Below are 21,900 nucleotides of genomic sequence, written 5' to 3'. Positions count from 1 at the left end.
ACGATTAATTCATGCTGAACTTCATAAACAAAATCTCTTGTTCTTTTTATCTGTTTGGGCACTGTCTCCATCCTTAATTATTTTGTGATTTATTGAATATATTGCATGATTGATTGTACTATTTTATAGTGGACATTGCTATTGTACATATACACAAGACAGAGCTAGTAGTCTCTGTACATTATGAGGGTACACTTGGTGGCCCCTTGTGGCCACAAAAGAGGTCTATGACCACGCTTAGACAGAGTCTGTTCTAGGCCTCTGTGCTCATGCTTAAATTAGCAGGGCAATGGAACACATCTGTATAACATGCAAGAGACATTCTCGCCCCAAGAGAACCCCTTCCAGATCTAACTACCCAGATCCTCACTCTATAATTAGAGAAGTCTGGCTGTCAGAACTCCAAAACCATCAGGAAAACCATGTGCAGCCCCCGAATTTATTCCAGTTTTGTATTCCACTGTGAAATCTATGTCTATTAATGAGGCAGATCACTTCAGCAATTTGGGATTATCACCCTTCAATCCCATCAATTATTTTATTTATTTATTTTATTTAGATCACTTATATCACGCACGAATCATCCCCAATGGGGATCTCTCGGCGCTAGCAAAACAGGATCAGCGATCGAAGAAAGGAAAGAACAGTTAGAAAAGCCAAGTTTTAAGCATCTTTTTAAATAGTGCCAAATTTGAACATTGGTGAATAGATTCAGGGAAGCTATTCCATAGCTTAGGTGCTAGGTAGGAAAAAGCACGACCCCCCTGACCTTGCTTTCCTGATTTTATATTCGCACAAGATTTTGCGATTGCAGGATCTAAGCTGTCTTAAGGGCTGATACCATTTGAGTTTGTCCCTAAGATAGACAGGTCCCAGTCCATGTAGGGATCTAAAGACCAGACATAACATTTTGAAGGTGGCCCTTTTTCTGACTGGCAACCAATGTAGTTGGCGCAGAAGCGGCAGAGAGGGAGTTTGCGCAGGCTTATCAAGAGCAAGGCGGGCAGCTGTATTTTGCACCACCTGCAGTCGGGAAAAAAGATCCTCCCTGATTCCGACCAAAAGGGAATTTCCGTAATCCAGGCGACTCATTAGCAGGGCCTGGATAAGAGTTTTCAGAAGGGGTTTGGAGCGGTGCACCACCAATTTACTTGTTAATACATCACACCAAGTGGTCAGTTGTTTGTACTCGAAAAAATCTTTATTTTAATTTAATTGTCCAACCATAGTCTCAGCCAACGCGTTTCGTTCAAATTGAACTTCGTCAGGGCATATGTGAGATTGCGGATATATTCCAAAGTATGACCACCGTCTATGCAAACAAATATCCGTCTCGAGAGGAGCAGTAATAAAAGCGTCGTATTTTCCAAGTAAATAGTCCTAATTGTGCTCCCAGTGCCACCTTGATAAGAGCACTGTACACGATTCTGTAACTCGATAGATGTCTGTGCTCTCCCCTCAGAGTGTGATACGGGACACTCTGAGGGGAGAGCACGGACATCTATCGAATGATTTTTTCGAGTACAAACAACTGACCACTTGGTGTGATGTATTAACAAGTAAATTGGTGGTGTACCGCTCCAAACCCCTTCTGAAAACTTAATTGATCTGCTTGGCAGTTTGCATCTATTAGCGGCGGATGCAGGGGCGTTCGCATGCACACCATCATTAACTATACCTTTTGATTACATACTATGGGAACAAAGTAAGGAGGTGCAGCCGTTGGAGTCCGCCGTTAACCCTCTTTTCTCAAATCCTGGATAAGAGTTTTTCTGGCACTCAGCGGGATCCAAGGGAAAATCTTCCTTAACATCCGCATGGTACCAAAACACGATGACGCCAGGGTTTTAACTTGGGTCTCCATTGAGAGCTGATTGTCTAAAAAGATCCCCAGATTTCTCGCACAACTTCTAGGAATAGGGGGTGGACCCAATTTTGATGGCCACCAATCGGGGGTCCAGAAATCTGCAGCTTTGCCGAACAGAAGAATCTCAGTCTTAGATGAGTTCAGTTGTAAAAAATGACTTCTCATCCAGTCGGCAATATCAATCATACAAGCTGCAAACTTGACTTTCGTAACTGCAGGATCCTTTCCAAGATTTATAATCAGCTGCGTGTCATCAGCGTAGGAGATGGCCTCAAAGCCACAGTTTCTAATGACAGACGCTAGGGGGGCCACATATAGATTAAATAGTGTGGGGCTTAAAATAGAGCCCTGTGGGACCCCCTTATCAACCCGTACTGAAGATGATACGCAGGACCCCAATTGGATAGATTGAGATCTATCAGATAGATAGCTCTGAAACCACCTGAGCGCTAGGCCACCGACCCCCACCTCCCGCAATCTACTTAACAGTATAGAGTGGGAGATGGTGTCAAAAGCTGCCGACAGATCCAATAACACCAGCATAACCGGAGAATCCTTATCGAGCGACAGCCTGATGGAATCCGTGACTTCAAGCAGAGCAGCCTCGGTGCTATGTGATGTCCGGATCCCTGACTGTGTAGAGTCCAAGAGCTTATTTTCTTCTAAATAATTGGACAGATGACCATTTATGATGGATTCCATAACTTTAGACCAACCGGGAAGAAGAGAGATGGGTCTGTAGTTAAGAACTTCAGTAGGGTCCGCTGATACCTTCTTAAGTAATGGCTTGACACGAGATACCTTCCATTTTTTCGGGAAGGTGGCTGTCACTAACAATATGTTGCAGATGGTAGCCAAGGAATCTGCAAGGATAGGAGATATCTCCTTCATAATCCTAGGTGGCATAGGATCCAGAGGGGATCCCGACTTGATTTTGGCCAACAGAGCCTCAACCTGGGCAACTGTAATGATGGGAAAAACATCTAGACCAGGGGAACATAATACTGGTCTAGGGACCTGGCTGTTATTTGAGTTATTTCCCTCAAAAGTACGATAAATCAAGGAGATTTTGTCTGTAAAATGTGTCGCTAATGCGTTGCAGAAATCCTGTGTAGCTGGAAGGAGAGCCTCATTATTCCGAGGGCGAGTAAATTCTCTCAAAATCTTGAAGAGCTCCTGTGAGGAGTCCTTGGCCTCCATGATCCGCGTACCCAAATGGGTTCTCCTAGCCTTTTTACAATTGTTCAGATAGGTTTTGTGAGCAGCCCGATATCCATCTCTATCTACTACTGCTTTAGTTTTCCTCCATCTCCTTTCTAAGGTTCTAATACCGGTTTTCTCCTTTTTTAAGGCTTCAGTGAACCAGAGCGCCGGAGCTATTCTTGGCGCGATGTGCATCAATCTTAGTGGTGCGATCACGTCGAGGGCCTCCATAATGGCGGCCTCGACTCTCTCTAAGGAGGCATCACAATCAGTCACACCAAAAGATGGAGGAGAGTAATTACGGCTGAAGGTAGCGGCCGTCACTCTTTTCCATGCTCTACAGGGTTCCATATGATGCTTAGGTCGTTTAGGACGCCCCAATGCATTCCAAGAGAAACAAAGTGCGAGGTGATCTGTCCAGTCCACCTCCATCGGAATCTCTACTTTCAAATCCAACATGTTGGAGAAAATAGTGTCCAAGGTATGGCCTGCACGGTGGGTGGAGACAGTCACTCTGGATGTAAGCTCTAAAGCTTCCATACTTGCATGCACTCGAGTGGACAATGAATATTGTTCGATGTGCACAAATACTTTGCAGATGCCACTTATAACACAGTTTACTTTTGACTTGGCTAAATTGTATGAGGGACATATTTGCGGGTCTTGTTTTTAGGAGGGACAATGTGCAAGGAGAGGGTACATGTCCAAACTCTCCTTGTAGGAATTATTCCCTTCATGCTTTTTGACTTGGCTATATTGTAAGAGGTTCAGGTTTGGGCTCTTGGTTTTTGGAGGTACAATGCGCAGGGTACATGTCCAAACTGTCATTGGAGGAGCTATTCCCTTCACACCAAACTCTTTTGAAGTAAGCAAGCCACAACAACTCTCTGTGCACATCAACTACAATGATGGTGATGAGGTCCTTTCTACAATTAGAAAGAAGAACAATTGATGGACAGAATGCAGAACAATGTCATACATTCACCCCAGTCGGAGATCTGGGCTTAAAATCATCGTTGTTTTGCTCCCTATGCCATTCCAGTTTGAACCCAGCCATATGCAAATCAGTCTTGAACTTGCGCCCAATGGGAACAGTCTCAGCCGGAAGTGCAAAGCCAGGTCCTCCCTGAACTGGAAACAAGCATCCTAGGACCGGTTTTGGGGTTTCACTCCTTATCAGCCAGGACTGTGTTGTGCAAAGGTTTTGACCTTGCACATAACGGAAGCCTCCGATCGTGAGATAAAATTGTGATTTTCAAAATTGGACGTGTAAGAGAAAATCAAGTTTTTATCAAAGACCTGGAGGCTTCTCTTTCCCATAACTGTTGACTCTCCTGAAAGCTAAAAGTGGTTGAAGACAACTGTTCTTAAGTACTAGGGGGTACTTAAGTATTTTCAATTGAACCTTTTGTATTTCTCCTTTTTGAAGGTGGTAGAGCACTTGTGTCTAAACAAAAGGGCAAATATTTTGCTAGACAATCTGAGTGTTATAAGGGGCCCATGATACTCTCCCATAGATTTAAAATCTTGTCCAAAACAACTAACCTAAATAGGTTATATTACTAAATAAGTGAATAGCAATAACAAATAAACACCAAAAACACAATCTTATTAAATTTGATTCAATTTCTGAATAAAGGCTGGGTCTATGATAATGTTATAAGATTCTTATAAAGCACACGTACACCAATTGGTTTCATGGCACTGTTTCTAGGACTAGCCAAACCCCATGGAATTATTCATATGCTTGGGTAAACAACCATATTTTAAGGGATTTTCTGAAGCTTATTCTACCTTGTATACAAATGGACAATGTTTCTCTGTAACAATGAGAAACCCTTGTGGGAAATTGTGTGGCTGCATACATTGATTCCAGTCTTCGACATTCATTTTCCATTTAAGGGCAATTTGGAAGTTGTAGCCTTGGTCTGCTTCATTAGGCTAAATTTGACAAACAGACCTAATGTACAATTATTTCTAGCAGAACATGCAAATGTTTTGGGTGCCAATGCTTCTCAATAAAATTCTTTGATGCATCATTTTTAGTTCACATATTAATGGTGAGAGTTCCCCGAATCCCTTGTTCTATTTCTGGCATGCAAATATTGACATATTTGATCTACTGAGGAACAAGTGAAAAGAAAGTAGGAGCTCCAGATGTTGACTAACAAGCAATTTTTTAAACTGCCACAATGTAACTGAAACTATCATGCTGCAAGGTCAGATATTGGCTAGTTAGAAGCGTTTATGTATGTAGCCTCACCTAGTACAATATTAGTGTTATGTAATATTTTTTCAGCTATGGGGACAAGTAGGAGGGGAGGCAGAGATATAAATGTTTGCTAATTAAATTGTATTTTAACAGTTTTAAATAAAGAACATCACACACTTTCTAGTTGTGATGTCTTATTTTCGGTAACTAGCAAATCAGTGCATACTCTGTCATGATGAATTTTTTTTTTTTAATCAATGTCTTTGGGAAGACATGCCAATTGGCATTTGGTTCTCTGAAAAAGTAAAACTGATTTAAATTTTAAATTAAAAAACTTAAACTTGCAGAGGCAGACTGAAAGTCATGAGGGGCTGGGGCTAAGTCACACTTAATGGCACTCAAAGCTGGCCTGATTGGTTCTATGTTTTGTATATAAGTTCCCAGAGAAGATGTGGGTGTGAAAGAGTGAAAAGCATTACTCTCTTGCGTTCATAAGCATTCAAATGGGGAGAGCAAAACATTATATAAATGTATGAAAACTAAACTCACTAAACTACTAGAAAAGAAAGATCACTCCCATCACAAGAAGGGTCACACAAGCATTAAATTCCTATCTAAAATGGATATAACATTTGTATTAATAATTTGAGTTCTGAAGCAGGAACTAGTTTTACCATATAGTGGCCCAGGCCCATTCTGTCCACATCTGAAGCATGAGAGTCTCAAATGTCCCTGCCAGCCCATAGACAGGGTTGTGCTAAAATTGGCCTCATGCCCTCCTGTAGCCTCAGATGTATCTCTCATATGAAGGCCAATAACCTCAGGTCACGGTATTTCTGATGAACAAGACTCAGAGCCCCTGTCCTCTGCGTGTACATCTTTCTGAACATCAAGAAGATGTAGCAATAACAGGATGCATATGTCATATAGAAGAACATGTTTTGCTAGCTTCGGAAACTAAGATAGTGACATGGCTTAAAATAAACAATGGCCTTATGAGGAGCTTCCGCCTTAAAGCTTCCGAGAAGTGACGCAAAATGTTTTTGATAAAATGTTTAATTTTTGTTATGTTCTGCGGAGAAACACCTGCTAAAGTTAGATATTGCAGTCAATGGTTTCTCATTAAAGGTGTATAAAAGGGCTCCTTACTGTCCCATTCATTGACCACCTCTAACAGTGTAATTTTTCATGGACCGAGGTGCTCCCAGTTAACTGATTTATTTATAATTTTTGATAAAGGTTATCATTGTACTTTGATATTCGATTTCTCTCTCTCTCTTTCTTTGAAGTGCCGCTATTTTAAACTTATTAGATCACATGTTTTTGCTCTTGATCAGCGATGTGTCTTTGACACTTGTTATTTGCTAGAGTACATGCTGTTATTTTTGATTAATGATGTGTCTTTGACATTTATTGTTTAGTTGTTTGAATAAATAGTGTCACTCCTGACTCAATTCCTGCATTTTCAGACGAGTGTCTTGTTATTTCAGACAGCACATTTCCGTAACAGTTTATGTGGTACAAACCACTCTCCAACAGCACCAAAGTCAACTCCTGAATTTCTTTTGAATTTATAAACAATGAGAATAAACATGTGATGGTTGATTTAAGAATGTGGGACAGCAGAGTGCATGCAGGAGAGAATACCATGTGCAGGAGTTGATGGAAGCGACGGAGTGGACAGGAATGGATAACTTGCAGGTGAGTGGTTGATGGATACTACAGTGGTCCCCACACTCACACACTACCCTGCACGAACCACGACACTACCCTAAATCCTAAAACACAACCCTACACTACACAAACACCACAACACTACCCTAAACACTAAAACACTACCCCCAGCATGACCCTCCCCCCCAGTCCGGTCCCTACACTCAAACTCTACCTTGCATGACCCCCTGACACTACCCTAAATCCTAAAACACAACCGTACACTACACAAACATTACAACACTACCCCGACACTACCATAAAACACTACCCCCTGCACGACCCCCCAACACTACCCTAAATCCTAAAACACAACCCTACACCACACGAACACCACAACACTACCCTAAACCCTAAAACACAACCCCCAGAATGACCCTCCGCCCACTCCTAGGGAACAGCCTCAGTTTCCTCACAACGATGTGGATCGCCATTACATCGCATGCGCTGTAAAAGCGCATGCCATGTAATGGCATGCGTAGTAATGGCTACGTGTTTTTACATCGCATGCGTTGTAACGCATGCAATGTAATAACATGCAGGAAAACAGCCACATTGTAATGGCGGTTTCCCAATACCAACACCTATAAATAACAGTATGATTGTTTCATCTCAGTTCTCTTATGTAAGAACATGATGCCATAACTGTCCTAAACTAATCTTCAGTAGCGCAATTCTGAAATGTATTATTTCAGTGCATTTCTAAACCTAAAAACAGACTGAAAACACTCTACATTTCTTTGTGGTGCTGAGCTGAAGAGAAGATGGCCGTTATATTTATGGATAGACGAGAAAGCCTGGACAATTTAAAATAGGAAGTAAAAGTACCTCAATGCTACACATGATACAGACATGGCAAGTGAGAGAGGTGTTCCTGATCCTATACGTGTACTTGGCTGCAATTTTATGCCTTTATGTGGTAACACAAGTTGCTTGTTTCGGGGTTTAGTTGAAGCTATTTTATTCTACCTTGGAATCAAACTGGTATCAAACATACACTTGAAGCCTAAGTAAATTTGAGACAGGTACCTTGCTTTTTGGGTTAATCGATGTTGATATCCCTCTAAGGAGTTCATTAATTTTGAAGAGTCATCCAAGGCATTCACCATCCAAAACGTGTCGGTTGAATGAACTCATTTTTTACCATCTGAGAAACTAAAAACTTGGGATAGTAATGCTATGATAAGATGAAGTATCACACTGTAAAAACCTGTGTGTTTGTGCTGTTTTACTTTCTCTTACATGAAAGAAGTGCAACTTTAAATACTATCAAAGGGAGGTTTAGATGAATAAAGAGAACAATACTCAGTTGTGTTGGTTTTTTGCAAGCAACCAATATTTTTTGCTGATGATTTGTGCTGTTCAGGGTCTTTTTGTAGGTGTCCTGTAAATTACAGAGTGGCTCACTAATATCGTAAGAGCAAACAAAGCAGGTCAGAGGAATCAAATGTTGATTACTGATAGACAAGATTGATCTTTGGTGCAATAAGGTTTAAACTATTTCCAGGAAAAGAGTGAAAGAGAATATGCAGTGATATACCAGCACACGAAGCACCAATAGTCAACCAAACGAAATTATACCAATATTTATAACAAGAATGAAGCAGTTTAGTTTATGTCAACCACACTTTACTCCACCATGGGGTCAGGAAATCCCAAGAAAATTAATGCGTAGAGAAAAAAGCTGTACCACATTAGGAATAAAATAGCATGCTAACGGGCTATATACAACATACCTCGCTGTTTGCACTTTCAATAAATGATCCTCCAAACATAGCAGCCATCCATTCACAGCTACAGATTAGAAGGGGTTTGTGTGCACTTATGCTCCCATCGTCCAATTTAAATGTCACATCTGGTACAGGAAAAAAAGATTAAGTGAAAAAGAAAGATTAAGGAACGCACCATAACCTGGAGCTTGCAAAAAAGTAATTCGCAAGAGGATATTGAAATACAGAATTTCAATGAATTGCTCCACTACAGTGTTCAGATAAAGCCAAGTATACCTAACAATTTTTCAAAATAATATCTCAGTTTTATATATTGCACAGATGTGGCCTATTTAGTGTTCGAGGCTATTCTTTAACTAAACCGGATACGTACCAGAAAACGTTGCTTTGGAAAGACATTCCTTAATCCGGTTAGCTTTCCTGACATGGAATGCTTTGGTAATCTCTTGATTCATGAAGGCTTCTTTATTCATTATATTTTCAACCATCATCCGTAAATCAAACACTTCCAAGATTTCTGCGATTTGTGCCACCCGCATCAGACCTTTTTCATTTTCGTCCAGTTGTCCGGTGTACAGAAATCGTAGAACAGTTTTAAAAGAGCCAAGCTGCACCGAGGAGTCCATCTTGATGACAGTAATTGGACACATTCTGTTTGAAACTAGGTTGACTTGCATCTCATTGTGCATACTAAGAAAGCCCTTACCCCAGGAGGATAAGGCTCTCGAAGTCCCAACTATATCTCCATATCGCAAGTCAACGCCCTTTAAGGTTCCATCGCTTTTTGAAGTGCGGAGACAGGCACTGGATGGTTTGAGGGTTCGACTATCCCCGTCGTCTTCTGTGTCAAGACTTATGGCTCTGATGAAACAATCCCGACTTGGTTTTTCTTTCTTCAGTGGCCTTTTACCTGAATACTGAAACTCTTCCTGTTCCATTAAAAAAAGATCATAAAATTTAGAAGAGGAGGTAGCTAGGAAAATCTTATGAGCATATAGGAGCTTCTGACCCTGAAGAATAAACACAACATCAGCACATAAAGGATTGTCCAATAGGTACCCGGCATCGTTCATACTGGCTGCGGGGCATTCTGGGATTTTGATAACTGGAGGTGGTGCTTTTGGAGGTAGGAATGGAGCTTGAAGTAATGGTTTTTTAACCTTCTTTAAATGTGATTTCCAAAACTGGAGATGTCGCCTGGAAATCAGTGCTGCCCTAATGGCATTATCGAACACATCCTTAATTCCAAACTGGTCAAAGACGCTGGTTTCGTAATATGGAATCCCGAGCTCCTTGGCAACTTCCCTTCCTCTTTCTGGTGGTAAAATGTCACTTCTTTTTATCTGTCTGAAAGGAAAACATGCAGCATTAATAAGATTCTAAATTATCCTGCTAAGATGTGTTGTATCAGGGCACATGCAAAGGTATCATGTTTTCATAACAGTTATTCCTAAATTACACGCCAGTGATACTTAAACAGTAAACATCCATCAACTAGCAGGAAAAGTGCAAATCAAACATTCTTTTGTACCTCAAATAGGCAAGCCTTATTTTGGGGCCCACAAATTGTTTACATATCTTAAAAGATACATGCACCACCCTCCTTTAAATTTTTATGTCAGTGGGATTGTGTATCTTTGCTGCTGATGAGCTCTGCATTTTATGCACCCTAGTGCAATTTTCTATTTTTGCACGAAACAAATCCCTCAGTCAATATTTTCTATTGATTTTCACAATATCATTTTTCAGAGCACCGCCTACTTGCACTTGGACACAGAGCATTTGCTTTTACCACTGTGCATCCCGCATACATTTGGGGTTTAGGAAAGTTGCATGAGCGTGTTTTGTACAATATGAAAGCTATCACAAGACATGCTAAATTTATTTTTATATTTAACACACTGCGGCTAACTGTCAGGTTTTGCCTGGAGTCAAGGTCGCGTGATATGTGGTGAAAGTGATATTGTTCTCCAATAGCAGGGCAGGGTGGGAAAACCAGGTGGAGCAGTGGCCATCATTCACAAAGCTCAGGTCACTTACTCCATTATGCCTCTGACCTTAACCAACTGCGATGCCATGCAGTTTAGAATTATACTTGCCCCCACTACCTCTTTTTCTGGCACGCACATTTATAGACCCCCTGGTCCGTATTCAACTTTTTTAGATGCCCTCCCAAAGCTCCTTGCCAGTTTTATCATAGGGAAAGGAGCTCTCACGGCACTTGGTGATTTTAAAATTAACCTGGATGACCATGATAATGCAGCTGCCAACGGACTTAGCTCAGATCTCCAAGCTCTGGAACTCTTTAAGTCAGTAAACACTACCACTCATGAAAAAGGGCATATTCTAGGCCCAATCTTTTCTAATGACCCGAAGATCTAGGTGCTCAGCCCGGTCCCAGTCCTATGGTCTGACCACAACTATATCACCTTCCTCTACATCAAACCACCTAGTCAGACACGGCAGGTGGGTGACTTCAAGTCATGCTGGAAGTGGCCGAGGGTCGCCCAAGAGAACTGGATCAATTTCCTAAAGGCTTACCCACCATCCCTCAGAGATGATCCCAACAAAGTCCATTCACGCTGGTCGGACTAGATCAACGATTCAGTGTAAAAATGCTTTCGAAACCCACTATGAAAACACAATGTTATCCCAGAAGAGCAGCCTGGTTTAACAGCCACTTAGCCTCCCAAAGGAAGATATGTAAGAGACTAGAAAGGAACTGGAGGAAGACGTATGCCCTTGATCCTAAGATGCAGTACAGAAACGCGATCAGACAATACCACAATGATATTAAGGAAGATCAGACAAAATACTTTGAAGAACGGATCAATAGGCCACCAACTCCCCCAAAGAGTTTTTCAAAATCATAAAGTCCCTCACTACCATTGAACAGAGTACCCCCACCCCCCAATCCTCCGAGCAGAGATGCAGTGAGTTTGCTGCCTTCTTTAAGAATAAAGAGGGAAATTATCTATAACTCACTGCACCAGGTGACTCTGAAGTCAAGCAGGAAATCTTTGACTGCCCAGGTTAGCACTACAGTCTAGACCTATCCCCCTTTCAATCACCCAACTCTTGACTCCTTTCCGGCACTATGTACGGAACTGCTGGGTTTTAGCCTGAAGTACATCAAATCAGGTTAACCTCTCGACCATGCCCCCCCATCACATTCTTCTCCAAGGAGGGGAGCTGGTTTTCTCCACAATGGTAGATCTCATTTCATTATACCCGAGCACCGGGATAGTGCCAAAAAAATGTAAGCATGCCATTGTAAAGCCCCTGCTCAAGAAACCCCATCTTCATCCCACTATATTGGGAAATTACCGACCCATCTCATTGCTCCACGTTCTACGCAAAGTCGTTGAGAAACACGTAAATAGCATAATCTCACAATTTCTAGAGGAGAATAATATTCTGCACCAATTCCAGATGGGGTTCCGTCTTGAACACAGCACGGAATCCGCTCTCCTCCTAGTTATTGAGAAACTCAAAATGATATTGGGGGTGTACCGCCACCATTCTTCTCCTTGATCTAAGTGCGGCATTTGATACTGTTGATCACAATATCTTGATACATAGACTAGGAGAGATGAAGATTCAGGATAAGGCTATCCGATGGTTGTCCTCCTTCCTAAGTGAAAGATCTTTCCTATGCATGAAATCCGGCCTCTTCTCGGACACACTCGCTGCCCTATATGGAGTCCCTCAGGGATTGGCACTCATTCCCATCCTGTTTAATGTTTACATGAGTATTCTGGCACAAATTGTAGAGGAGTTTGGACTGGCAATTGTGTCTTTTGCCGATGACACACGATTGGTAATCTCAGTGTCTGATACCAACTACCTATCACCTGCAGCTAGTTCCATGCATGGAAGAAATAGCTAAATGAATGGCCAACTGCATTTTAAAACTCAACGGGGAGAAAACTGAGCTCATGTTCCTGGGTAACTGCACAGACCCTTAAAAGAGGATCAGCTGGCCAGACAACTGGGGCGGCCCCCGCCCCCAAGTGCTCCTTTAAGAACCAGAGGATGTGGCTTGACCAGAATCTTTCAATGGATACCCAAGCTAAAAAACTCTCAGCCACCTGCTTCGGTATCCTCTACTTGATCCGTAAGATCATAGGCCTTCTTCCAGACCAGGCACGGAGAACGGTGATTCAGACACTATTGGTCTCAGGATTGGACAATGGTAACTCACTGTATCTAGAGGCCCTCAAATATGTAGTCAACAGGCTTCAGGTTGTTCAAAATGCGGCGGCAAGGATGCTACTGAAGATTCCCCGTACTGATACTAAACTTTCTGTCCACTTTTTTTGTGTGGGAACATTTTGAAAGACAACAAAATGAGCAAAGACCACTTTTTCCGTCTATTTAATCAATCAATTTTGTCTATTTTTCTTTTGATTCACCATAATTTGATAGTGACTTTACAAAAAACAATTCAAACAAATATCACAAATTGATAACTGTAAACATATAAAAAACTTTCATTACTCACATTATTTACACACTACATTCATTTCAAACCATTCATATCTACATTCACTCCCATACCATACTGAACAGTCCAGGAACAGACATACTCTCAACTGACAAATTCTGTGATCACTTCTAAAACATACATTTTCAAAAGGCCATAGGACAGTGTTATACACCGTAAACACAGTACAATATTTTTTCAAGTGGTTCTTGAAGTTCTTATGGCCAAAGAGCTAAGGTCGACGCGTTTCAAGCCCCTTCTACAACCAGGGCTATCATCAGGACCTGGGAGCTTTAATTAGTGATCGATGGATCATCCACAAGACCTCTTGATGTCTATGATGTGAAATTGTGTGTTTCAGCAGTGACGATGCTGCTTTAATTTTAAGCCTTTCTGTCAGGCTTGTGCGAATATTCGAGCTCGTTGTAGCACCAAACGGCGTACTTTGTTTGTACTTAAGTTGTAGAGCTTCTCAAGGGAACAGTCTCTTCATGTGTTCCCCCTTAAATGGATGGCGTCTCCAACATGATTCAATCTCTGGGTCCGTATGTTTTCTCTCGTCAAACTCGGAGAAGGCTTGCTTCCGAGTTTGACGAGAGAAAACATACGGACCCAGAGATTGAATCACGTTGGAGACGCCATCCATTTAAGGGGGAACACATGAAGAGACTGTTCCCTTGAGAAGCTCTACAACTTAAGTACAAACAAAGTACGCCGTTTGGTGCTACAACGAGCTCGAATATTCGCACAAGCCTGACAGAAAGGCTTAAAATTAAAGCAGCATTGTCACTGCTGAAACACACAATTTCACATCATAAACATCAAGAGGTGTTGTGGATGATCCATCGATCACTAATTAAAGCTCCCAGGTCCTGATGATAGCCCCGGTTGTAGAAGGGGCTTGAAACGCGTCGACCTTAGCTCTTTGGCCATAAGAACTTCAAGAACCACTTGAAAAAATATTGTACTGTGTTTACGGTGTATAACACTGTCCTTTGGCCTTTTGAAAATGTATGTTTTAGAAGTGATCACAGAATTTGTCAGTTGAGAGTATGTCTGTTCCTGGACTGTTCAGTATGGTATGGGAGTGAATGTAGATATGAATGGTTTGAAATGAATGTAGTGTGTAAATAATGTGAGTAATGAAAGTTTTTTATATGTTTACAGTTATCAATTTGTGATATTTGTTTGAATTGTTTTTTGTAAAGTCACTATCAAATTATGGTGAATCAAAAGAAAAATAGACAAAATTGATTGATTAAATAGACGGTAAAAGTGGTCTTTGCTCATTTTGTTGTCTTTCAAAATGTTCCCACACAAAAAAAGTGGACAGAAAGTTTAGTATCAGTACTGGTATTCTTGATGTTACTTACGGTAAGAGGCTTGGCCTTACTGATTGAAGCCTAAACCCAGTTTATGTTCAACTGAAGATTCCCCAGCAGGAGTCAGAGAAAGCCTCACTGAGCAAACTCCACTGGCTTCCTGTCTAATCCAGAGTCAAATTCAAGGCACTCTGCCTAGCCCACAAACCCATGCACTGTAGGGGTTCAGCCCTGTTATAGTCTCTAGTTTCCCCTTATGTACCCAACAGGTCCCTCAGGTCCACATCTGATTTCCTGAAGACAACGAGGATAAAAAGAGCCAGATGGGGAGGGAGATCCTTCACTCATGTGGTCCCAAAACTTTGCAACTCTCTGACCACTGAATTGAGACTTTTGAAGGACCTACGTAGTTTCAGGAAGAAACTCATAACCTGTCTCTTTCCAGGATTGTCCCTCCACACCGACCTGCCACCCTCTCTGCAGCGCTGGGGCCTTGGGCAGCTATGCGCTATACATATCACATAAACATATTCACTATGGCCTATTGGCACATCATTTAAAATTAGGACAGATCCTGAGTTGAATATATGAAAGATGGTTTATTGAAGAATATTCCTTTAGTCAGAGTTACCAGGAGAAGTGATCCTGGGGCCAACTAGGAGACAGTATTAACTATCTGTGGTGGAGCCTCCGCCTTGCTGCTGCATTTATAAAAAATAATGCATAGGCTGATTGTCTCTGAGCTCTTGCCAAATATTCAACAGGACATGTTAGAAACAAACATTAAACTTGCATCCAACATAGGATAGGTATGCCATTTAGAGGGGGCATCACTGTACTTACAACATTGTACATTTCTAGTAACGTCACTCAAGTTGCACAACATCCAACACGGAACATCCAACACGGAACAGCACTCCTTCCCAGGACATACAATACACTATTTCTGTATGGTACGAATTTGGTTTTAATGTACTCTGTTCTAGTTTATAGCAGAAAACTTTATGATGTAAATACAAACAAGTATATATTTTAGCCACATTTGCAAAATACATCCTGCAATATTGGAGCAAAAATCCAATTTTCATAAAAGCAAAATCTCTCTGAAAGCATTGGAAAAGCATAGTCCCTGTGTACCCCTAAAACGTTGAAACACTGATAATCACTAATTTTTAAAGTTTTGAAAGTACTTAAAAACACTGAAAAAAACTAACTGAAATCCACAACAAATAGAAACTGAAAACAGGAAAGCTAACTCTTTAAGACAAAACATTTAAGAACAAATTAATACATAGAAAATCTGATCTAAGGTGGTCCTACTTCAAATAGTGCTACTTCAATAGTGGTAAATTTACCTTGCCAATGGACGCCGGGCTCTATTCACAGCGTCGAGATCAGCATAGCGCAGATCGAGCTGGCACCCAACCAGAATGACAGGCGTGCGAGGGCAGAAATGCTTGATTTCGGAAGACCACATTGTTCTGACATGTTTCAAGGAGTTGGGATTTGCGATTGAAAAGCAGAGGACTACTACGTCAGACCTAATTCACACAAAAAAGAAGCAAATAGTTTTAGGAGGATAAAAGCATTCCTGCATGCCTTTCAGTTACACATTGTAAGAAAGCTTGGTTCTGACGTCACAGTCCAACAAAGTGTGCTCTCTATCTGTGAACAGATATGGGTTTGGATTTTGAGGCTTGATGTACAAAATTCGTTTTGCAGTTGCAAGCCCTGCAATTTGCAAAATAACAGGGTTTGAAATTGCATAATGGAATAGCTTAATGTCCAAACCCCCTTTGTAATTCAAAAATGCATTAAAAATGAGGGATGGTGGTCAGCTGTTCCTTGCAGTCCACCAACTCTGTCTGTAGCCAATCTCAAGAAGTCACAAATAGCGATCTGTCTAATTAATATGCCACTGAGGGAACAACCCTTGAGATCGCTCTGGAACACACTTAACACCGACGCAATCTATATTACAGAAAGAGCCATGCAAGTGCTTCAGAGGCGCAAAAAGTCGGAGCACTTGCCCATTGTTCCTTTGGGGCACTTTCTATATTGTGAACTTATGTCCTTAGTTTCATAACTTCAAAAAAGACTAGACTAGAGTCAAACAGTGGTTGTTGGCAGTTGTGATAATGCTACTGCAAGGTATGTGCTGTCTAGCTTATGAATATTCACATTCTAGGATAGGGGTGTCCAGCCTTTTCTGTAACAAGAGGTACTTATGTTAAATGAAAATTATCCCAAGCTGCTATTATTAGTGTTTTCATAGTAACCACATCAGACAAGATTACATTATAGGCAACCCTATGAAAACTTACCAGCAGTGATCTCCTCAGTGCACCAGGCAGGACTACCAGCAGTAAGGTGAAAAAACGCGTTGTCAATTTGGAATGGCTCTACATAGGCAATACATAACAGCCATAGCTGCAATGCTCATGGCAATAAGGTAGTAATATTGGTAATACGTTTCTCCGATGCCAAATGATTTATCACTCAAATATCAGCTTTACAAATATATTGGAGGAGGGCGTGGCCTGACAAGATGGCTGCACGAACGTGCTAGTACTGTACTCCGGCAGGCCCCATTATTATACACTGGCATCCTTGGTCTAAATGAAAGTAAATGGCCAAAGCACCTCGGACTGACATTATGAAAGTTGCTTGGCAGGCAACTAGGAGATTAAAAATAAACAGATCCACCAAACTGCACCTGAAGATGCCGTGCCACAACTGTCCCAAGTTAAGGGAACCGTGAGCCTCGGGGGCTGTATGCATGCGAGTAGCTGCGCCTCAAGGGGAACGTGGACAGGGGTCTTGCCCTGGGTGGGTGTGAAACTGCTCCCAGAGCTGGCAGTCATGGAAAGAGTGGCTGAGCTATGACATTGCTGGAGGGAAGGAGTGACAAGGTGCCAAGACAACTAAGGGGAGCTGCCATCTTGTGCTGGTGCCTTGACAGGGCCATGGGTGAGCGGGCTGGGTGTGAAGACACCAGACCCTCGATAGGGTGGGCGAGCCACCAGCTGGGGGGCGGGCTAGGAGGTGAGAGGTGAGAGTGCTGGAGCCAGTTGCCTGTCAGGTGCGAGGAGACGGATAGTGGAGGAGCAAGGCCAAGATGGACTGCCTTGCGCCACGATACAGCCACATAGTCTGCAGTGGGGTGACCCCTGCTTTCACTGTTCCCCTTGCCTTACTGCGTCTGTGGCAGCGGGAGAAGGCGTGCTCTCTTACAGAGGCGAAAGGCAACAGAAACCAACCAAGGACTAGGCTGTGGCTGGCACGGGCCCCGTTTGATGGAGCACAGAGTTGACCCCTATCCCCATAGGTGGGAGAGCTGCATGGGGGGGGACAGAGCTGAGGATGAGGCCCACAGCGGACAAAGCAAGCCCATACTAGGACCCAACTTCCCACCAGCATGGGGAAAGACAAATCAACAAGAGGATCCCCACAAACCCCGATGAATCAATACACAGGGGGAACAAACTGAGTACGGGGAGACTTGAGGGGAAGCCCATCTAGGCAACGCACTGAACAGACTGAGCCCACAGGAGCACAGAGCCTTCGGCAATAGAACAATCACGACAGACCTTGGAGCACAAAACTAACTCTGTGTCCATAGAGGTAAACTTACATGCAAAGTCAAAAAGACCCATCAGACTGTGGAAACCAGAACGGGAATATCGAGGAGCTGAAGCACACAGTTTGCTCGCTGTTGGAGGCGGCCCCACCTTGGACACATAGAAACAATCTGCGCTTTGTAGAGTTCCCAGAGTGGGCCAAGCGTACAATCCCCGGGTTGTTCTTGGAGCGATGGAATTCAAAAAGTGGTCCAACCAGAGGACCTGTCCCGATGTTTGCCACTGAGTGGGTGCACTGGGCGCTGGTGCCGCTGCCTGAGGCACCGCCTGGACCTTCATAGCTAGAATCCTTAGCTACAAGAACAGAGACACACTGTTGCAATGGCTCAGAAAAATCGGGGAAATCAAATTTAAGAACCACATCATCAGAGTGTTCCTGGAACAAACCCAAAAGTATATATGTATACATCTATATTTTAATATATATATAAAAAATATATTGATCTATATTTTAATATTTTTTTATTGAGTTACATGCCCATTTTCAGTCCGCAGTATCCAGTTGCAACCTTGAACATTACATGCTATAATTTCAACAGTGCCCTTACACCTCAGCAAGTCCCTCAGTGGCTCCGCCAACGGCTCTACCGCTAGGGCAACAGCAATGGTGATAGCGCGCAACCCTGCCTCATACCCCTTTCCACTGACCAGATGCGGGAGAATATATATATATATATATATATATATATATATATATATATATATATATATATATATATATATATTCACTTAAAAAACCATAGGTTTCACACATGTTATAGTTAGGTGGATATTTCACTCGTAAAAAACCAATGAAATTCCCCCGTTATAGTTAGTTCAGATAACTATAACTCGCGCGGCCGCCACTCTATCACAAGGATGATGTCATCAGTGATGTCATGAGTGATGCCACTGACCATGTCATGAGTGATGTAATATGTGACGTCATCAGCAGTGGATTGCGGGCGCGCGAGTTATAGTTATCTGAACTAACTATAACGGGGGAATTTCATTGTTTTTTTACGAGTGAAATATCCACCTAACTATAACATGTGTGAAACCTATGGTTTTTTAAGTGAATATATATATATATTATCATATGAGTGCTCAAAACTTGAGACTGCAATCTTTTTCTTGGCACCGCCAGCACTCCAACCTCTGAATGAGCCTGACGCGTTCCAGACGATTCCTTAATCATAGGCTGACTCCAGTAATTAGTATGGCAGCTGCCACTTTATTTAAAGATTCTCTCTCCAATGGGATCTTTAGTTCGTTTTCCCAATGCCTGCTGGGATTTGTAGTGTCTTGCTGCCAGCCTCTTGCCCAGATGGGATGCGATAAGTGCTAGTCCCTTCTACCCTCATTGGGCCGTGAAGCGCAGGTAATTTCGACAAATGCGAAATTATGTTGACGCTACATGTGGGGAGACTGTTTTAAATATGGGCATTACCTGCGCTTCACGGCCCAATGAGGGCTGAAGGGACTAACACTTACCGCTATCTTGTTTTTTAATGAGTTCCCTTTGAGGATACGCATTATGTGATCAAGCTCCCGGTGAGGAGTGAAACGCGTCATGGCAGACATTATGGTGCCGATTCCGATCCTGGAAAAAATGTCCCCGTACAACTCGTATCCGGTCTTTTTACCGTACGAATCGTACAAGTGCCGTACAAACTGCCAAGTACGATTCGCATGGGAAAAAGTCCATACGAATCGCATTGGGAATAATTCCCCACACGTCCTCGGGTCGGAAAATGTGTCCGACACGTCCCCGGACGATTTACCGTACAAATGTGAAAAGTGAAGTACGACCACGCAAGTACGATCCATCCCGTGCGTCCGATGTTACAACCGTATGGAAAAAAGACCGTCCGCACCGAACTCCCATTGCAACCATGGAGACATGTGCATACATACGCGCCGAACACCCCCCCAGCCCCCGTATGTACGTGCCGAACCACCCCCCAGCCCCCGTATGTACGCACCGTACCCCCACCCGTGTATGTACACCCGTGTACGTACGAGTCGTACCCCCACCCGTGTATGTACGTGGGGGTACGACTCGTACGTACATGGGTGTACATACACGGGTGGGGGTACGACGCGTACGTACACGGGTGTACATACACGGGTGGGGGTACGGCGCGTACGTACACGGGTGTACATACATGGGGGGGTCGGCGCGTACATACGGGGGCCGGGGGGAGGGGGGTACGGCGCATACATACAGGGGCTGGGGGGGTACGAGGCATACTCACGGGGGCTGGGGGGGGGGGTACGGCGCGTACCGGGCACCCTAATCTGGTCGTTTCGCAGCGTACTTCGCTTTTCCGGCACTTTTTGGGTGCCGTAAAAATGTTGCCGTCCGGACTGCTGTCGGTTCGATTCGTACTTCCCGGTTACAACCGTATGGAAAAAACACCGTCCGCACCGAACTCCCATTGCAACCATGAAGACATGTGCATACATACGCGCCGACCACCCCCCCAGCCCCCGTATGTACGTGCCGAACCACCCCCCAGCCCCCGTATGTACGCACCGTACCCCCACCCGTGTATGTACACCCGTGTACGTACGAGTCGTACCCCCACCCGTGTATGTACGTGGGGGTACGACTCGTACGTACATGGGTGTACATAAACGGGTGGGGGTACGACGCGTACGTACACGGGTGTACATACACGGGTGGGGGTACGGCGCGTACGTACACGGGTGTACATACATGGGGGGGTCGGCGCGTACATACGGGGGCCGGGGGGGTACGGCGCGTACATACAGGGGCTGGGGGGGTACGAGGCATACTCACGGGGGCTGGGGGGGGGGGGGTACGGCGCGTACCGGGCACCCTAATCTGGTCGTTTCGCAGCGTACTTCGCTTTTCCGGCACTTTTTGGGTGCCGTAAAAATTTTGCCGTCCGGACTGCTGTCGGTTCGATTCGTACTTCCCGGTTCGTGAAACGCTGCCTGAACGCGTCCCGACGTCACATCCGTGATTTCCCAGATCACATTTGTCTGTATATTTTCGTCGGTCGGTGTTTTGTACGACTCGTACGGAAATGGTGTTTCCGTGCGAATCGTACTTGCATGTTTGTAAAGTTTTACAACCGGGTACGAGTCGGACGGAGAAAACGCTCCGACCGACGGTTCGTACCCGGTTTTTCCAGGATCGGAATCGGCACCTATGCCTATTTAATTTGTGGACTTTCTACTTAATAAAATTACACTACTGCATCCACCAACGCAGCATGGGACTCTCTAAATTCTTTGGAGTATCTGAGGTCCTTGCCTGCAGGTTCCGCCAGAGTGAGTGGCAGACAGGAGTTCTCGTTTGATTGATATATATATATATATATATTCACAGAAAAAACCATAGGTTTCAGGCACGTTATAGTTAGGAATTAGCATTTAAAAAACCTCAGATATTCACTGAAAAAAACCATAGGTTTCAGCGGTGTTATAGTTAGCTGGACTTTTCACTCAGTGATGTCATGAGTGATGTCACTGACCATGTCATGAGTGATGTAATATGTGACGTCATCAGCAGTGCATTGTGGGCGCGTGAGTTATAGTTAGCTGAACTAACTATAATGGGGGAATTTCAATGGTTTTGTACAAGTGAAAAGTCCAGCTAACTATAACACCCCTGAAACCTATGGTTTTTTCAGTGAATTTCTGAGGTTTTTTAAATGCTAATTCCTAACTATAACGTGCCTGAAACCTATGGTTTTTTCTGTGAATTTCAAAGGT

At 43.2% G+C, this 21,900-nt stretch overlaps 1 protein-coding gene across 4 annotated transcripts in view; it reads right to left on the bottom strand.

Moving 5' to 3' along the window:
- The window catches only part of RHOBTB1 (Rho related BTB domain containing 1), a 293,856-nt gene that overhangs the window by 48,833 nt on the left and 223,123 nt on the right, over nt 1-21,900 (bottom strand). For 3 of the 4 annotated variants that reach the window (XM_085608792.1, XM_085608794.1, XM_085608793.1), the window contains 3 exons: nt 15,889-16,074; nt 9,099-10,072; nt 8,732-8,850 (listed from right to left, as the gene is read on the bottom strand). In XM_085608792.1, the coding sequence (XP_085464918.1) occupies nt 8,732-8,850; nt 9,099-10,072; nt 15,889-16,074 (1,279 nt within the window). Of the gene's footprint in view, nt 1-8,731; nt 8,851-9,098; nt 10,073-15,888; nt 16,075-18,167; nt 18,263-21,900 lie in introns of those variants that run through there. The other variant, XM_085608795.1, reaches the window with a different exon arrangement.

Source organism: Triturus cristatus, chromosome 1_2, assembly GCF_964204655.1.
Source record: "Triturus cristatus chromosome 1_2, aTriCri1.1, whole genome shotgun sequence".
NCBI lineage: Eukaryota > Metazoa > Chordata > Amphibia > Caudata > Salamandridae > Triturus > Triturus cristatus.
Note: the sequence above shows the minus strand (reverse complement) of the source record. Positions and strands in the feature narration are given on the sequence as shown.